The following is a 19,998-nucleotide window of genomic DNA, read 5'->3' as shown; positions in this document are numbered from 1 at the left end:
GCCAGACCAGCTGGTTTCATTCCACCTTAACCAGCCAGTCCCTCCCCCTGGGGCTAAGACCACATGTCCTATGTTTTAGGGGGGAGAAGAGAGAATGTTCCCTCATTAGTACTGTGTGCTGACACAAACTATACAGACCATCCAGACAGCTTAAGACATGATGAGGAAACTTTACCCTTAATACATGTGGATGTACCTCTAGGTTGGATCCTTAGCTGGAGCATCTGGAAGCTATATACTTGGTCCTTGCCCACCAATATACCCTGGTTCTGATTGTAATGGTTTGAGTGTCCCTGCGGGAAGTCATTTTTAACACCCTTTTGGCAAAGTATCATCCTTATGATTCCTTTAGGAGTTTGGGTAAATTGAATTTGGCTATTATGTTCACAAGATAAAGGGTCTGCTTGGAACATTTGGGTTTTAGCTGTCAAGGTTATTGCTTACTGGGGGGCAGGGCTTTGTGATAAGAAGAGAATTTTATCAGTTTCTCTGAGGAAATCACTTAACATATTGACAAGTGGTGGATATATAGCCAGCTATAGGTACAAGTGAGAATGTGGAGTCTGTGATAATGCCAAGTCCACCCCCCTATGACAGACTTAACGGAGATGTGTCATTTTTAGGCTACTCCAATCAGATTGATTCAATCTTTATTTCATTAACGATATGTAATACAAATAATTCTAAGCTTTAATGAAAGCTTCCAAAAGTGGTCTTCATGACAATAAGCAGTCGACAGTGCTTATGGGGCGTTTTGCGCAGTTTAATGCTCATGGAATTTAAAGACCACCAGTATGGTGTTCATACATCTATGTGTATGAGAATTTAGGTTAGTCACAGGGGTCTCTGTGGCTCAATTGGTTAGCGCACTAGCGCAGCGTAATGACCCAGAACCCTCTCACCAATGTGATCGCTCTGAGTTCAAGTCCAGCTCCTGCTGGTTTCCTCTCCAGCTGTACGTGGGAAGGTCTGCCAGCAACATGCGGATGGTCGTGGGTTTTCCCCAGGCTCTGCCTGGTTTCCACCCGCCATAATGCTGGCCCTCGTCGTATAAGTGAAATATTCTTGAGTACGGCGCAAAACACCAATCAAATAAATAAATAAAGGTTAGTCAGTAACCTACCAAAGGTCAGTGGTTTAACCTAGGCATTCTGGTTTTCTTCAGTCATGAAAGTGACCAACTTGTGGTTCTTGAGAACAGCAGATGGCACCAATTGGTTAAATCAATGAATCAGTTTTCAGAAGTGTGCTGGTGTGATTTGATATAGTGCTGTACCCAAGCTCCTTCCTCCTCCTTTTAAGTGTGTGATCTTCAGCTGCGTAGTGTTATCTTCATCTCTATCTTTTCGTCATGTCTGTTACAAGATGAGGTTCCTAACCATTTAAATCTAGTCAGGGGCAGCTGGATGTCATTCATTTAATTGACTCTAGAAAGTGGCCTAGCTTGTGCAAAGAAAAATAAAAAAAATAAAAAAGGAAAAAACGAAAAGAAAAATAGAAAACTTCTTTGATGCACAGATCAGTTACATCTGTTATCTTTATGTAGTAAGTTGTAAATCAGTTTTACATCTCCAATGTTTTTGTTAAATTGTGTAAATCAGGGTCTTTCTCTATGTTCATGTAACCTTAATGACCAGGTTTCAAAAGTTGTTTAATGTTTATTTCAACAAGATTTAGTGGCAGAATTTTTAGTTTGTAAATATTTCTTGTGAAAAAAAAAGTTATGTTCAGACAGATTCACAGCTGAACTCAAAAACAAACTCAGGACATAAGAATTTCTTATCGTGTTCGCCAGTGTAAATTGTTTATTTATGGAAAAAGATAAAGCAGATGTAGAGCTCTCTTTCATACATCTTCTTCTGTCATTAATGTTTGTGAAAGTTATATCATTGATTGTAAGCAACAACCAATTCCTTGTAGCAGGAAGTGGAGTTTGACTTTCCTCAGATACCGGAAAGCTATATGTGATGTGTTTATTTTCTGTGGCAATGGAAAAAGCCGGTGACTCCATCTAGGTTGCCATTTATCACTTGGCAATAAAGGAATTCCTTGTTCGCACTATGTTTTTGTGCCATGAAGCCTAGTTATGTGAGCAGTTTTTAGGTGTTGCATGGCATGGGCACCTCTTGAGCAATTTTTTTGTTCAAGAGTAGTTGTTTTAAATATGGGATATTTTTGTCGTCAAAAGGAGTTTGCTTATGTTCAGCTCCACTTAGAGATGTGTTTATATGATACATTACAACCAGGACTTTGTATCATCAGTGATATGGTTTGATTTATTTATTTGATTGGTATATTTCACTTACACGACGGCAACCAGCATTATAGTGGGAGGAAAAGATATGGTTTGATAGTGTTTGTTTTTAACCGTTTTTCAGTAAAGTTATTAATTCGAAGTCAACGTCTGCATAATTCAGTAGTATTGTTTCAGTATTCAGTTTGATTGTTACCTCATCACATCATAACCGTGACTCGGTTAGCGAGCTAGCGCAGCGTAATGACCCAGGAGTCTCTCACCAATGCAGTCCCTGTGAGCTCAAGTCCAGCTCATGCTGGCTTCCTTTTTGGTCATAGGTGAGAAGGTCTTCCAGCAACCTGCGGATGGTTGTGGGTTTCCTCGGGCTCTGCCTTGTTTCCACCCACCATAATGCTGGCTGCCGTCATATAAGTGAAATATTCTTGAGTACGGCGTAAAACACCAATCAGATAAATAAATGAATAAATAAATAATGACATCATACTATAAAAGAGAAAACTTGTAAATTAATACAATATATCAGAATATATAAACAATATAAACACTTGAGTTGTCAGGTCAAATCTTGGAATACACTTATTGTGTGTGGGCTTACCCCTTTGATTTGATTGGTGTTTTACGCTGTTCACACATATTCTTTTGTGTGGTTTGGGATATCAGTAGATTGTAATGCAATGTACATGTAATGTGGATGGGAGTGAAGTGAATAGTTGAAGGTACATGTACCCCTGGAGTTTTAGAAGTCTTAGAGTAGACAGCTGTACACCCGGATGTTTTTCTAGGGGCTGAGCTCAGCTGGCCGCATCCAACCCCAGGATGCTATAGTATTCACATGTAATAGTGTGTGATGTACAGCAGAATGCTCTCCTCTTATTACATGCATTCATGCACTGGTATGTGAGCCTGTATGCACTGAATGGCTGTGTTGTTTTGTCAAATCAGGGATGATTGATTCCCGACTTAGTGGATTGCTGTATTGTGTTGCTGATACCATTGTCAGGTGAAGCATTTCGAATTCCATGCTTGTTTTTGTTTTCCCTTTTTGTTTACATGGATAATTTTTGCAGCATTGTCTGTATATTGAGTTGTGTGATACAAGTGAAAGATTTTCTTTTTATTCTCGGATGTGGTTTTCTAGTAAGTTGGACATTTGGTACCTGCCAAAAGGTTCAGCACTACTGAAGAAAACCCTGGCTGATGTAGAAGGAAACCCTGACTGATGTAGAAGGAAACCCTGACTGATGTGGAAGGAAACTCTGACTGATGTAGAACTGCTGAAGGAAACTCTGACTGATGTAGAACTACTGAAGGAAACTCTGACTGATGTAGAAGGAAACACTGACTGATGTAGAACCCTGACTGATGTAGAAGGAAACCCTGACTGATGTAGAAGGAAACCCTGGCTGATGTGGAAGGAAACAATGACTGATGTAAAAGGAAACCTTGACCAGAATTTTTGTACATTGTGGTATAACCTATGGAAAAATGGAGTCTGCATGAAAGAAACCCTGGAATTTTATACGTGTATTCTATGGTAAAAGGAACAGTCATTGCTTCCTGTTCTAGTAACCCGTGGAGATAATGCCAATAATAAGGATATATTCCTCTCCCGTTGGCATCCGTAATTGATAGGTCTGTCTGGACATCCTGTTACTGGCAGACAATCAAATGTCTGGGCTTGTTTTCTCTATCCAGTGGTTTTCTTCTTGTGAATCCTGGTACTGAAAAGGTCAGCCTGACCTGATGGACATGTAGATTTAGGTATAGGTACTTACATGTATATATAATATGTAATGATATGGTTTTACCCATCTGTAAGGCTAGTCCAGTCAAGTCCACATTGAATCTTTGGAATAGACAATTGAATCTTTCTTCCAGTATGATGACATTATCTCTTGGAACCTTAAAAATATGAGGAAAAGATAATTCTAAAGGGTTCTGGTGTTTGAAAGGGTAACATGACCTGAGGTAAATATAGCTCTTTGTATATATAGTGTATGTATAGGTACATACACTGTATGAGGCTGATGCATTCAAGTTTACATTGAAAATTTGTAATAACTTAATTTCTCTTCCGGTACAGTGGCATTAAAGGTATCTCATGGAACCCTAAACATATGATGAAAACTTCATTTTAAAGGACTCTAGTGCTTGAAAGGGTACCTTTACGTGATGTAGATTTATTTTTTTGTTTTTAATTACATGTATATACTATAGTAGACCATCCTTATCCCGTTAGCTGCTCTAAATAGATGCACAATCTCGTGAATAATTTGGGCTCTCTTCCGGTACAATCGCAATAAATAGTTCAAGTGAAACTCCAAAAGAAGTACAAAAAGCGAAAAGATTAATTCTAATAAAAAAAAGTCTGTTTCTTTGAATTCTCATCGAGTATCATAATAAGGTGTGATTATTTTCAAGTATTTTCTGAATATTGGAGTTTGTTGTTATAAAACTGATCAAATTACACAGCATCTGATTTATCCATTCTGTACAGATTGCATGTACATGCAGTTTGTACCAGCACTTCAGAAACCTTCCCCTTTCCACCAGTGTTGGCCTCACCCTAGATTCTACAGTATCCCATCAACTGATTCATTAAGGTCATATTTCATGCCCTCCTCCCCCACCAGTAGCCCCTCCCCCACCCCCTCAGTCCCTAGAGGAACCCCAAGGATGTTAATAGAGCAATCTAAGAGATGGAGATGTAATCAGGCAGGCAGTGATACTCTTGGAGGGGGCCTTTTTAGTAAATGCTTCAGCAGACTGGTGCTAGCCCCACTTCTCTCTCTGAGCCACATGCTGGGGGTATTGGGTTAGCAGTGCTGGAAAAACCTCGTACATATACATTGTACAAGACTCTACAGCTAGGTAACACAAGGAGATGTAGGCTTAGTAAGAGTGAGGTATATTCTGCATCTGCCGGAGAAGAAGAAGTACTGTACTGGTATACCTACATTGTTATGCCATGGTACTTGTAGCCCTGGTACTTGTAGCAGGAAGAGAGTGAAGTCCTAGCTGATAAGTGAAAGATGTGATTGACACGGTTTTATGTTGGAAGATAAATTTGAGGCCGTCTGAGTTTGTTTTTTTTTTTTTTGTTGTTTGCTGGTGTTATGTTTTTGTGTAAGTGAAGTGGATTTTATCTAAGAGGAGCTGGTATTGTAAAAGCTGATTTTATACTGTGGCTAAATGTTGTCAGTGGAATGATCTTCAACAACAGCAGCGATGACAACGGGACAGGGAAAGTGTTTCTTTTAAAAAAAAAAAAAAAGCCTGCACTGAAGCCTATAGCTACCAGTTATAGCTGATCTGGAGTGATTGGCCCGTCAAGTTGTGGCAGGGGTTGAAGTCTCTGCAAGGTGAGGAAAGTGTAAAGTAATTACGTCTCTATGTGATCATGTCTTCTCCTAGCCCAGCTGTGAAGCGTCCCTCTATCTCCCTGTTAAGATCCCAGACTTAAGGCTTCAGACTGTGGGGACTTATACTGGATCCTCCAACGGTTTTGCCCCTAAAGCTTTTTCAACTCTCCTCTCATCTCAAGGTAGACAGTTGGATTCTAGGACCATGTAGAAGAACTTGAGACGAAGAGCGGAGCAAGGAGGTGTAATTCTCTGGTGTTGTTGGGAAATTTTGGATGGAATACATCTCTCAGTTTTGATTGTACCCTGCTGCTTTAACTGTCATACTTCAAACAAGGAGTGATCTACCTGGAAATGATCTTAGGTATTGCATTGATTCCATGTGGGTTCTAATTCTACAGGACATTGAATGTCCCATTTCTAGCTCAACAGAAAACCGGCAGTGAAGATCCTAGGAAAGTCATTGCCTATGTGAGAAAATGATTTTTTTTTCTGTGTGTGTGAAACAATGACAAATTGAGTAAGTTTAAGTGCTGATGACTTTCAAACCAGTCGACCTCCATTGAATGGCGATTTAACCCCTGATTAAAGACAGGATGTTTTTCCGTTGGAAGAAGTACAGCTTTGGTGAGTATTGCAACAGTGTTTAGATAATGTGACAGGCGCTGAACAGTGAAAAGCTCAGTGCAATCAGCCACGCTTTTTTTTTTGTTCAACCGATAGTTAGATCATTCGTGCTCAGGTAGAATCTGTCTCGACCCAAACAAGAAAAAATATTAAAAAATCCGGTCGCCACAAGTTTAAAGGATTTCTTTTTTTTTTGTATCTTGAAATGCCTGGCTGGTGCTCTCTTGTTTTTATCCCCTCTGTAAATTTACCCTGAATATTATTGACATTTCATCGCAAACTGACATAATGGTGGGAACAAACAAGTTCAAGTTCAGCCATTGATTTTGCATATTTAAGCCCTGCATGGTCTGTGTGAGGCGGACATACCTGGCGATGCCGTAATGACGTCAATGTTGCATTACGTTATTAGTGTTGACATAAGGGCTCCGTGCAGCATCAAGGATGTTTGATCACACCCGTTAGCTCTTACCTGTCAGCTGACTTCTTAAGTTTTGATCAGCCACTCTGCTTATTGGTTGACTTTGTGGGCTTTGTTATCATGTCATACTGATTTGGTTGGTGTATGTATTTACATGTATGTATGTTTGTAAAATTGCCGTATTTTAAGGCATGCTTTTATTTTTTGTTCTTATTGTAAAAGATGTAGGCAATTTGAAATGTGCAGAACTTCTGAGCAACTTTGCTATGCTTGCGCTAAATGCAACCATTAGGCCACTGATGTTTTCAAAACATGATAGATTATGTGTACAGTTTCACTCGTGTGCCAAGAAAAAAAGTGTAAAATTACAATATAGTCAAAGGTTTTTTCTAGTAGAAGAGATGTAAATGGCCAAGTGCTCTGCAGTGCAGACCACCATCCTGTCAGGTACAAAATGAGCGGTACCTTACAAACTTCACATTAAGATAATATAGGGAACCTTCAGATTGGCTTCGAAATTTTTTATGTCCTACCTCGGGCTGTTTGCAAGCTCGTCCATTTATTACAACTATTTTCAGTGTACTGAGGCAAGGCATTATTCGTGTTGGATCAAATTTAGCGTTCAAGGATTTTCATTGTAATTGATATGTCTTCCCACAACACTTGACATGTCTTCCCACAACACCTGACATGTCCTCCCATAACACTTGACATGTCTTCCCATACACTTGACATGTCTTCCATTACACTTGACATGTCTTCCCATAACACTTGACGTCTTCCCACAACACTTGACATGTCCTCCCACAACGCTTGACATGTCTTCCCACAACACTTGACGTCTTCCCACAACACTTGACATGTCTTCCCATCACTCTTGACATGTCTTCCCACAACACTTGACATGTCTTCCCATCACACTTGACATGTCCTCCCACAACACTTGACATGTTTTCCCATCACACTTGGTTAGCTTTCACAAGCCTCAGATATGGTTTTGTATAATTGCCCTGTAGCTGTTTCTCAGGCTTAACGAATCACTGAACTGATGCACCTTTGCCCTGAACACCCTCTTAATGTTTACATTGTGTAGCAGTGGATTCTTTGTCTTGTTTCCTGTGCCCCTTGTCTTGTCTCCTGTGGCCGTGTCTTGTTTCCTGTCCCTCTTGTCCTCATGCTGTTATGAATGCCCCTTCTCAGTGCTGTGGACAGATCTGTCTGTATGGCAGTATTGCGACAAAACCCCCTTCAACATGCGCTGTTTGCTTCACCTACGTAACCTTACATGGGCGTGCAGAATTATTTTCACACAGAATTTACTGTCATTGTGCATTATGTAAGAAAACTATTGTATTGTGGCAAGAGAAAGGAATTCTGAGTTTAGCAAGAGGATTGTCTCCTTGATCTGTGAAATGTATGATTGTATCTGTGAGCGGTTTCACATACAGGGGTCTTCTTGAGGGTAGTAAGAGTACTTCTCTGTCTTCTAATGTCTTTGAAGTTAAATTAATTTTCTAATTTATGAGCTGGTTGTGGAAGAATAAAGCTATAGTTGACGTCTTATTGATAGGAAGGATTACACATTGAGACCTGTGACTTCAAGACAGACTCCTGAATCTTCTGCTAATTAGATTGATAGGAAGGATTACACATTGAGACCTGTGACTTGATTGGGGCAAGACAGACTCCTGAATCTTCTGCTAATTAGATTGATAGGAAGGATTACACATTGAGACCTGTGACTTGATTGGGGCAAGACAGACTCCTGAATCTTCTGCTAATTAGATTGATAGGAAGGATTACACATTGAGACCTGTGACTTGATTGGGGCAAGACAGACTCCTGAATCTTCTGCTAATTAGATTGATAGGAAGGATTACACATTGAGACCTGTGACTTGATTGGGGCAAGACAGACTCCTGAATCTTCTGCTAATTAGATTGATAGGAAGGATTACACATTGAGACCTGTGACTTCAAGACAGACTCCTGAATCTTTTGCTAATTACATGAATTGCCCTAGATCCTCAACAAATTTGACCAGTGAAGTAAAACTTTTGATGCAATTTGAAGACCAAATTAATTAGGTTTTGAAGAGTAAAATGTGTTGCTCATGTCAGCTTACCAGAAATTATATAATAACCTGTCCAGATCAGGTAACATGCCTGTGATATGCCTAAACGTGCCCTGCATGTATGTCTGTGGTCGAACTTGTTGAGGATGAAGGGTAAGCTTATATTTTGCTTTCCTCTCCAGCTGTACATGGGATGGTCTGCCAACAACATGGGAATGGTTGTGGGTTTCCCCCAGGCTCTGCCCTGTTTCCTCCCACCATAATGCTGGCCGCCATCATATGAGTGAAATAGTCAAGAATACAGCATAAAACACCAATCAAATAAAAAAATAAATATATTTTTAGCAGATTTGTGAACTCTATGTTAAGTATTATAACAATTAACAGTTGAATTCTTCAGTGGAAGAAGAAAGACAAAGATTAGTGTAAGGGATTGCATTTTTCTAATTTGTGAATTCTATTTAAGGAGTTACACACACAGGAGAATTCTTAATTAAGGCAATGAAGATTCTAGATTAGCATTACAGATTGATGTCTTTTGATTTGTGAATTCTTTGTGAAAGATCACATTAGCAGTTGACTTCTTGAGAGGTATAATTTAGAACTAGGATGATGTAGTTGAGAGATTCCAAATACATTATTTATTTATTTGATTGGTGTTTTATGCTGTACTCAAAAATATTTCATTTATACGACGTCAGCCAGCATTATGGTGGGAGGAAACCCCTGACCATCCGCAGGCTACTGGCAGACCTTCACACATACGGCCGGGGGAGGAAGCCAGCATGAGCTGGACTTGAACTCACAGCGACGTCATTGGTGAGAGACTCCTGGGTCATTACGCTGCGCTAGCGCGCTAAACCAACTGAGCCACGGAGCCCCCCCCCCCCCCCCCAAATACATGAACAAGGGACTTGTTTGTTGTTGAAAGAAAAGTATAACTTGGAGTTAATGAGTCTGTGTTCACATAGATTAGCTTAAGTTGTGATTTTCCCATGATTTGGTGAGCTTGATGTGAAAGATGACATGAGAGTGGAATGAGATTGAGTGGAATAACTCCTTTAGGGCAAAATGGACTCGGTGGTGTTAAATTTCAATCTTCCTTATGTAGACTGAAATTGTTTGGTGTATTAGGGTTAATGTGTTAATACAAACGTTACAAATGATGAATTGTTTGTGTGTAGTGATTTACCCCACACTGTAGTTATAAGGGAATTGATCATTTTTGTGGCACATCTTTGTTTTATGCAAAATCAACATATTAGCACCTTGCACTATTCCTTTGTAAATAACGAATGAATGTTTTATTTTAGTTTGTGCTGGATTGTCTAAAGGATGTTTCATATGTATATAACATAACTCTCTCGATAGATTTAGCTTTCAAACGTTCAGAGAATACATTGAAACTCAAAATGTCTTAAGGAAATGTCCGTTTGTGTAGTTCAGCAAGTCACCGTCTTTGAATGGACTGTAGTATTATGGGATATAGCCTGATACAACATCGTTAAGACCAGAGAGTTATGTAACATACTGACACCTAGAATCAAAACAAAAGTGTATATGAGTCAACCTGCAAAATCAAAGGATTTGTTTATTTCCTGCTTTTCAAAGTCGACAATATTCCTTCAGGCAGGAGACAAGTATTGCTTATAAAAATGGCTGACTTTAGCAAAATGCAAAATACACCAAGCATATACATATGTTTGCCAGAGTCTGACTCGATACAGTGTGTTGTTAGATCAACATTGCTCCACGAGAGATAAGCCTGTGTAACCTGCCAATGTAAAACCATGCATTTTATTTTGTTAAACAAAAATCGTTTTGTGAAATAAGAAGAAAAAAAAAAACTGGAGAAATGAAAAAAAAAAGTGTGTGGACTGTGAGGAGGTTGATATGAGTCAATGTAAGGAAGTACAAGCAGCACCTCATGTTTGCCGAGGACGCAAAGATCAGTTTGTGAGATTTTGAAAACGGTGCACGATGAACGATGCAGTTCTGGGCCTTAAGGATGAGGCTGTTCTGTTTGCAGTGATCACCCCCCCCCCCCTCCTCTTCTATTGTTAGCTCAAACCAGCCAATGTAAATTAGCAGTGGGAAGCTGAATGTAGAGTTTGATTTGAGAGACACAAGTTCATTGTATCTCACCTGAGCATAACGTCCAGGTAAGGGAGCTGTCGTAACGAGCTTTTTCACCTGTGGTCAGGTGTGCTGTTGTTGTCTGTGGATATATACTGACAATGAAGTTCATCAAGATAGACGGTAAGACTAATGTGAGAGTAATTGTCTCTTAAGATCGACTCTTAAAAATTAAAACAACACGTCAGTTTTTGGTTCCATTTTACAATAGTTACATTATTTGACTGATCGTAGAATTGTTTGTATAACTTCATTTGTGAATATGGAATGTAGTCATGCTTTAGTAAATTGTTATGGACTAAAACTGAAATGTTCTCTAAGCTAGTGGATCTGGTGTTTGGAGTGTTCCATGCTATTTGCACGTGTATTTGGGGTAGACAGTGCAATGTCAAACATGTTCTATAGTATACATAGAAGTATATAAAAGTTGCACTTTCTTTATAGTTTGCTCCCTTATTTCGATGTGCTTTTCTACATTTACAATGATTGAAGTTAACAATCTGCATGCATGTTTGACAAGAAATATCTTTTTTTTTTGGACTTTTTAATTTGTTACATGACATTTTGCAGTTTTTACTTTAGTGTATTGGATAAATGTGTCATGAATAAAAATGTTTTGGTTGCATAAGTTTTAAGCATGTTATAGATGCATGTAAGCTAATCTACTGGCAAAACCTTAATTTCTCAAGTTTTTCATGTATGAAAGAGCATCTTTCAGGGTAATTTATACACATTTTTTTATTTGATTCTTGAGACAAAACTACTATGGTTGGATTGGCCAGTTTCATAGCTTCACAACACGTGTCAGTCCACACAGAATAATGCCTTCAGAATGTGTGGAAAGGTTGAAAAAATACCGTAATAGTTTCATATGCACCTTTGTATGCATGTCTTGTTTACTGCAAGTGGATTCTGTAATGTGTATGTTCAAGGCATCACCTGGAAGTATAAGCTCTATTAGAACAGCTAATCTCTCTACAGGTGTACATGTATGTTTGAAGCTTGGTTCCTTCATCGTCTAACCTTTGAAGATCGTTGGGCGGCCTTTTTCCTGCTTCCACTCATGGTGCGTCCTTGTAGCATGTGTGCTAACGTGCGTAACGTTAGATTGAGCCAAACATCCACGTTGCTTAACTTGCGTCTCCTGGCTGTTGTGCAATCACAATTAAGACAATGTTCTCAATTTGTTTTGGATTTATTTTTTACACAAATGTTTTGTGAGGCCAGGTGTAGAGAAGCTTAATTCGTATGAATTTCTCGTGAGGGTTGTGATTTTTACCATGCTTGCTTTTGAGAACAAAACAAGGCATGTTAAGCCTAGCGTACTTATGCAAAATCTGGATGTCCAAGACTTTCTTTGACGGCTCTGTAGTTTGTTGACAACATTTCCAAGTGATCAAGAAACCTTGCTTTGGGCATAACATTTGTGTTGACATTCACGCGCTTGTACTGTTCGGATTGTATATGCATACGCATGTGTAAAAGGTAAGTTCTCCTCAGAAATGAGTTTTACCCCTCAGATTGTGAAGTTAACATATATGGCCACTACCCTATTTCTTCTAAAATTTGGGACACCTGGGGCCACTTTCACTGAGGGGCGTTTTTTTTTTTATTGTACATTTGTCATACGATATTTTGTGTGTTGCTATTAACATACCATTGTCCTATATATGCAATATCTTAAATCTTTGTGAAGTATGACATCTTTGTGAAAGGAGCCCCTTGTCTGCTAATTTTACCCAATATATATATAACTGTATGTCCAAATTTTAGAAGCATTAGGGAATATACAGGGTGTCCCAGAAGTTGCACACTGTACTGTACATCAGTCTGCCTCTTAAGTTTCTGTGATAGCTCAATAAGTGCTCAAATGTTGTACACTCGCCAGCTTATCTCATAAAGTATGACATATATTGGGAATTGTGGGAAGTCTGTAGAAGTCTGTTGGTTTCCAGTTATAAATTTTTCAGTTGATAAAGAGGGGTGTTTTGAGTTGGAAATCTTTTGTAATCAAAAAGGGTAAAACAGCTGTACTGTGTCATGTAACTGGTGAAAAATGTTGGGCAACCTTTGCTGAAATTGACTTACCGATCACTTCTCTCACCTTTTTACAGAGGCACAAATGACGCCTCTTTCCTTTAGAAACTTCTCAAGATCACAAACGGTCAGCTTCTCCATTTTCTCTATCATTAGTCCACTCTAAATTATTTTATGATACTTTTTTCAGACACTCCTGTCATAGCAAACATCATCAAAGATAGTTACCTTACATTTTGACCTGTCACATGATACCACTGGACTTTTTCTACTTTCAAAGATAAAAGAGTTCAAACTTGAAACTCCCCTATTCCCCATTAGAGGGGGCTAGTATGGGATGCTTACATGATATTGTGTTTACCACAGTGTCACTGTACATACAACCTGTACTATCAGGGTTGGCTCTCCATTTGGTAAAAATTTTATATCCACACCAAATCTAAGACTCATGAAGGCTTTTAAACCACATATAGTAATTGTGTCATGATACCATGGTGTACATGTATTAATGCTTACTACCTTGCTTGTGATAACATGGTTTTTTTCTCTCTCTAATGGCTGTTGAGAATTTCCAGCTGTAGGTCTAACTGATGTCAGTGCTTTTATGAATGTTCTGTTCGGCTGAGTTTTCATTGGTATAAATGTACATACTTGGTACCATATATGTATACGAATTTCTTTTATATTAAAATATTATCAGATTTACAAGTTTGTTTCAACTATATGTATGCAGCCAAGATTCTAATCTTAAATAATGCTGGAGTTGTATCTGACATCACCAAGGATAAAAGGGGTTTGAGACAAGAGTTCAGATCCATTTCTGTTTTTCACTTTGAATCAAATTCAGTTTTGTATTTACCCCTTGTTTTTAGGAATGTAGGCATATGGAAGTAGGCATAAAAAAAGTGAAGTATATTAAAGTTAGGAGAGCAAATGCAGATTTGTCAAAAAAGTTTAACGAACTCCATGAATTTAATATTTCTAAATGTCTTGGCATAAAAAAGCATGTATTGGCTTCAGATGTCCTTGAAGTCGAGTTTGACCTGATTGGTTCATCCGACCATGCATTAATTGGGCACAGGAACCTTTTTGTACTTCATAACGAAGTCTTCGTGTTTGGCTGCAAATGCCAAATTTGAACCTTTTTGAAAATCTTCCTTTGACAGCCGAGTTCAAAATCTCAGTGGGCAAATTACCTGATCCTAGGGTCTATCTGTCTGTTAATATAGCCAGATATACAAACGGTCCATCATCAGAAATAGTCTATATCTTATAGTACATGTCCAAGGAACACTGTTGTTGTGAGTGTTTATGTACATGAATTTGTGTGTGGCTGATCTAGATTTGTGGCATTCCTGTGACCATTTGTTTAAAGATTTGCACATGAACGTCGTTGATGGAGACTGATTTATTTTTAGTACTTGTTCTTTTGGATTGCACAGCCATGAAACGGAAGCTTCTAGAAACAAATATGTTGCTGTATACCAGCTAAATAGGGTGTACATGTATCCAGGTGTGGGGAATTTAATAATATACTCAATTGTCTTTTGCCAGGTAACTGCCCCTATGTCGGGCCTCATTTGTTATACTCCATCATGACTCACAGACTTGAGGGGCTTTTAAGGGGTCTTCAGAGACCAATAAAATGGGGACATTCCCTATGCCCAAAGAGCCTCGAAAGAACCATTTGTCTAATTTGCTCGCCGTCTTCGCGGAAAATTGGAAATCTTCGCCCTCGGAGAGGCGCAAATGACTTGCCAGTGATGTCTCTCCAGAGGGAGAGCTTCTCTTCTGGAAATGGAAGAAGACATGCAGCAGAATGTACACTGCTTAACTTCATTCAGTTCTCATCAGTCGTGCCAATGTAGAGAGAAATTAATGATCAGTGCACTCTACTAAGAGACGGTTTAACTGCCTGAAGCTATTATGCATGGTTTTTTCTCCCGCCCTTACAGGCTCATAATTGCTTCGAACTCTTGTACCATAATAGATGGCCAAGTTGTTGTTGTTATGACCACTGGTGGGATTTCAGAATGCTGGTGAATCATGGGTAGTGGACTCTGGCGGAAGTGACCAATCATTTTGAAGGATAATTAATGGTTATCTTTGAAACATGGGTTCTTTACCAGAATGCGGAATGAGAAGTCTTCACCTTAGCTTGAGAATGAAATGAACGTGGATTCCAATGCATGCCTGGATTCCGATGCATGCCTGGATTCCAGTATAGCCGAGTGGGAATGGGGTGGAGTTGGGTGAAAAAAAAAAATGACTCGGGGGCAGGCAAGACTGATGATGGTGTCCATTGAGCATCTAATGATTTCTTTCACGCAGTTGTAGCTATTAATATGAGGCCATTGGCCCCAAAGCAGAATTGGTGCAGGCATGTGCTCTGCGTAAACCATTATAATGATGACTAACTTATTATTTCCATTTGAGAGAAAAAAGAAAGAAGGTAACCAAAAAAAAAGAAAAAAGAAAAAAAAAGAGATAACCAGCCTAGCTGGGAAAAGTAAATGACCCCTCTGGATTTGCTTCATAGGGCTGCTTTTATTAACCAGATAAGATGAATCATAAATTGGCCAATTGTGAAGCTATGTGACTGTGCTTGTGTGTGTCAATATTAGGGGATGGCTGAGGTGAACGTTGTCGTTGTCAAGATCGAAGTGGCTTCACCTCTAGCAGCCTAGCATCATGTTTTACTCGGTGACCCGACTGTGAATACAGCAACAATTAACCTCAAAATTTTTGGGGTGGAGGTACTTTAGGCGGGTGTGTACACATGCTTAACATGGTGTCATGTGTCAATTGTATCTCACACCTGGTTTGTAGGCCTACGTTACATGTGAATCCCTTTTAACAAACATGTAAGCATTGGGATTTGTCCATCGCCTTTGAAAGAGAGTTCCTGATACATGAACTGAATGTTTTTTTTGGCCTTGATATTGTGGAATTTACTCACCTGAATCAGATTTCTGTTCTTAGTCAGCGACATATGCCTGTTAAAAAAGGAAAGATAAGTGAGCAACAACCAAGTTATAGAATGATGGAAGAGTACGAGTTCTAGTCATTTCCGGTATTGGCTATGATTATGTTTACTGCTGACTTCATTTCTTTGGTGTGTTGTGTGAAACCTCCAGTTGCTGTTTTTTTTATGCTTTCTTCAAGTTTTTCTGTATGTTATTGTTTCAAAATGCCTAAAGACTGCTAAAGAATACACTGAGTTCAACTTGACACCCTTAAACGAACACAACACTGGGTCCGGTCATACCAAAGATTTGAAAAATGAAACTTGCTGTTGCCTCAGGTGGCGCTGAGAAGTTAGAGCCAGGAATCAGGACTGATTGGCCCAGTGTCCATATAATGTGACTGGGTGGGGTGTCATGTCTGGTGTTTTTGGCATGATACTTCAGTGGTGGCAGCACTATTTGACAGTATAGATATATACACATAGTGCACATGTATTTTAGCCTCAAGCATTTGTGCCTTAATATCTGTGGTTAAGAACGACACTAAGTAACTCATTTGAGACACATTAACTACTTAACCTAAGGATGTAGGCCCCCATCTGTTACTTGACCTTTGACTTCTTGGCATATTTGAACTCTGTGCCGGAGACCTTCACATGCTTACTTACTAGTGACTGTCTTGTCTCATTGCTCAGCTAATATATCAACAGTCCCTTGGTGGCGATTGAAGGTTTACCCTTTGCTGAGCTGTACACTATTCTGCCTATGGTGTGTTTGCCAGAAGAGTATTTCCAGTGAACCCATGCACTATGTGGAAAGTTTGAGTCTACTGTATCACAACTGGCCTACATGTTTGACCAGTCACCGGTTCAAACCTGCCCATCTGCCCATCGTGTTGATTTTTGGTAGTTATCAAGTTACAGTTACCCTAAGTTACCTAAAAATTTGACCACAAAGAGCATTTTTGGAGGCAAATAAATGTCCTGCAATATTACTTCTGGTGCTAAAATTTACTTTTTCCCAGTGGAATATCATCCTACTTTTCAAACACCTCTCAAAGCACCTTTCTAAAATCAGTAGAACTCCCAGAATCTGGAAAAAGGGCAACTTGGTCAAGGACAAAATTTGAGGTCATTTAGGGTAAAAAAAATAAAATAAAGATAAAAAAAGTCCATCAACAAAAGAAAGAAGGGAAAGAAAACTGAACTCTTATAGTGTCTTTAATCTGTAAAGATACTAGAAAGATATTAGAAAGGTTTGACCATTCATGAGTGTAACAGATTCTTGGGAATGGAGTTTGATGGATGGGGATGGGAGTGGGGGTGGGGTGATAGATATTCAGGGTTAAAGAGTAAGGGAAGGAGAGAAATTTGCGCCAGTCTGAGCCTTCTGAACTCTCCTGTAAGAACTCTGAACTTTGACCTGTTCATAACTAGTTTCAGCTGTCACTCAAAAGTGGAGTACTCAGGAACATCCCTGATTGTGTCTTCATTGAGTAATCCAGCAAAATTCAAGGCTACAATTTAATTGTTAAAGATCGTGTTTTAAACACGTTCTTGTCACGATATGCCAGAAATATGGCTGAGATGGCGTTCATTCTTTCATTCGCTATAGGCAACGATAGCCTGTGGTGAGACCAACGCCTTAGCCAACGGAGAATTCTGAGAATTAACATTTCAGTTGAGCTTTTATCATAATTTTAACGACAAGAATTTACTTGTGTGTATGCTGCAGCGTTCATGATTCCTCTATGTGCACTCAAAGACGTCTAGTAATTCTCCATGAACTGTACATGTACTTATGTAGGGTCTTGTTTCTGTACTTACAGTTTCCACGGAGAGCTTTTTCAAAAGCCGCACATTGGACTCAAGAAAAGACAGTTATTCCGGTAAGATTTTTATGCCATTTTCTTTTTTGCTTCCGACTGTAAGCTTTTCTCCTTCGCTTAACTCTCCTTGTGTAAGGATGCAGAGTATACGTTTACTTTTCCAGGCAAGGTGTTACAAGTGTATGGAAGCTTAAAGCTGCTTTTTTCCTCAGGACTTTTTTAAGTTGAAGCCTTTAGAGGTAATCTGTCGGATAATATAGGCGATCTAGATATTTCCTGGCAAGAGGTAAGCTTTTCCTCAATACTTTAAAAAGCTTCTGGCAGTTGTTTTTTTTTAGATGATTTCCTGTTTTGAAATGAATGAATAAACCTAACCCCAGAATAGAGGTTTACCATGGATAGCTGTCGGTGGGTTAATGGTTAAGGAAGATTGTCCAGTAGGGTCATTAAGATGACATTGGTAAAAGTAATGGGACCTACACAGAGAAGGATATTTCATTTAGTTCCTTTGGGTGTCAGATTTGTCTGGACGATTAAAACCAGGATCATGTTCTGACTGGTACATGTATGAAGAATGTGGCCTGTGACACAGTAGGTAAGATGCTTGTCCAAATTCAGCTGTTAGATCACACAAGACACGGGTTCAACACCCTTTTTTGACGGGGAATTGTCTACATTGCCTAGCTTGTTTTGTTCTTAGGGCCATGCATGGTGGCACAAGACAGTCAGCAGTGTTTTCTTGTGTGGCCATGCATAGTGGCAGGAGACAGACAGCAGTGTTTTCTTGTGTGGCCATGCATGTTGGCAGGAGACAGACAGCAGTGTTTTCTTGTGTGGTCTTGCATGAAATTCACTGGAGATCAGTTGCCTTCCACCAATATAGACATACATGTATGTCAAATGTTGGAGGGTTTTCCAATAACTTATCAAAGGTTGGTGGTTTATTCTGGGAACAAAGAATTTCTTCATTCATAAACCTGGCCATTATATCAATGATCAATTCTCATGCCATTAAACCTGGCCCTGTTATATCAATGATCAATTCTCATGCCATTAAAACTGGCCCTTTCATATCAATGATCAATTCTCATGCCATTATAATGACATTAAAGAACAATTAATTGATTCCTATTCTGACTGGCAATTTTGAGATTGATCATAATATCAGTGCTGTGCTTTGAGGAAGAAGGTATTGGTTGAACAAGTCCAAAATACATGTAGGTCTTTATGTAAGTGCACTTGTTGACGTATTTTTTGATGACTTCCTACATGTACCTCCAACTTGTATTACCTTTGTTTGTGAGGAAATGAGGTGTATTCAGGTTGACTTGTTCCCTGTTCGCATTTACTTGGCAACATCCGTATCTGGGTATGGAAGATAAAACTCAGAAAGAACAACAAACTGCCAAATGCTTTTTCTTTTCTTTTTTTTTTTTTCATTTGTTCCCAGTCTTCTGTGTGTTTTTTTTTTAATTTTTTTTTTTTATATTTACCCCAGCAACTGGAGATGTTTCTTTTTCCTGTCCAAGATTTGCAGAAGAACATAAGAACGGGTGTTGGCCAGCGTTCATGTAGACCTATAGCTCAAGAATGGCAATATGATTTCTGCACACAAAAAAAAAAAAAACATTCCCAGATATCCTCCTTTTATATATCATTAAACTGCTAATCAAGACACTGGGTCTTCCTGTATGATAAACAAACCTAAAAATATTATACCTGCTCTTAAAGACTGCTTCCTGTTTTGGGCATCTCTTTGTTTTTTGTCTACAATCTCTTTTTTTCTTATGTTTTGAACGATTGTGTAGAGCGGATTGGAAATTTGCCAGTTATTATCAAGGAATGTTGGGAGCTGAAATTGTGGATCAAGGAAACTATGCTTTATGCGAACTGTAAATCTGGAAATCACAGTGGAATCTTGTCTCTGGGCATCTGTACGAGATAACAAGATCTAGGCTAGCCATATTCTTCATGGTTTATATAAATCATTATGATCTCAGGCATAACTCTAGGGACTTTTACCTGTATATATCTACTCACCAGATTTAGGCGTACGCCTGTCTGAGGAAAACACACATGTTGGCCAGGTATGATATTCTAGACTTGCGGTGGCTATTGAAGAATCATGTCACAAATTGGCAATATACTTTGGGATAAGGAAGGGAGTTGACAGAATTCTAGACCTAGAAATCTTTTAGGTTTTTTTTTATTTTTATATTGTGTGGACGGTTTGTAATTTCATCACAATTTGTCACAGTCATATGACAGAAAATTTTTTAAGTACGACGTTA

The 19,998-nt window shown here is 38.9% G+C and overlaps 1 protein-coding gene across 6 annotated transcripts in view; it reads left to right on the top strand.

Moving 5' to 3' along the window:
* The window catches only part of LOC135480082 (ras GTPase-activating protein nGAP-like), a 258,043-nt gene that overhangs the window by 85,040 nt on the left and 153,005 nt on the right, over positions 1–19,998 (top strand). For 5 of the 6 annotated variants that reach the window (XM_064759830.1, XM_064759829.1, XM_064759828.1 and 2 more), the window contains exon 4: positions 17,708–17,767. In XM_064759830.1, the coding sequence (XP_064615900.1) occupies positions 17,708–17,767 (60 nt within the window). Of the gene's footprint in view, positions 1–5,603; positions 6,247–17,707; positions 17,768–19,998 lie in introns of those variants that run through there. The other variant, XM_064759834.1, reaches the window with a different exon arrangement.

The sequence above is a fragment of the Liolophura sinensis genome, chromosome 13 (genome assembly GCF_032854445.1).
Source record: "Liolophura sinensis isolate JHLJ2023 chromosome 13, CUHK_Ljap_v2, whole genome shotgun sequence".
Taxonomy (NCBI): domain Eukaryota; kingdom Metazoa; phylum Mollusca; class Polyplacophora; order Chitonida; family Chitonidae; genus Liolophura; species Liolophura sinensis.
The sequence above is the reverse complement of the archived record's forward strand: the minus strand, read 5'-3'. Positions and strand labels throughout refer to the sequence as shown.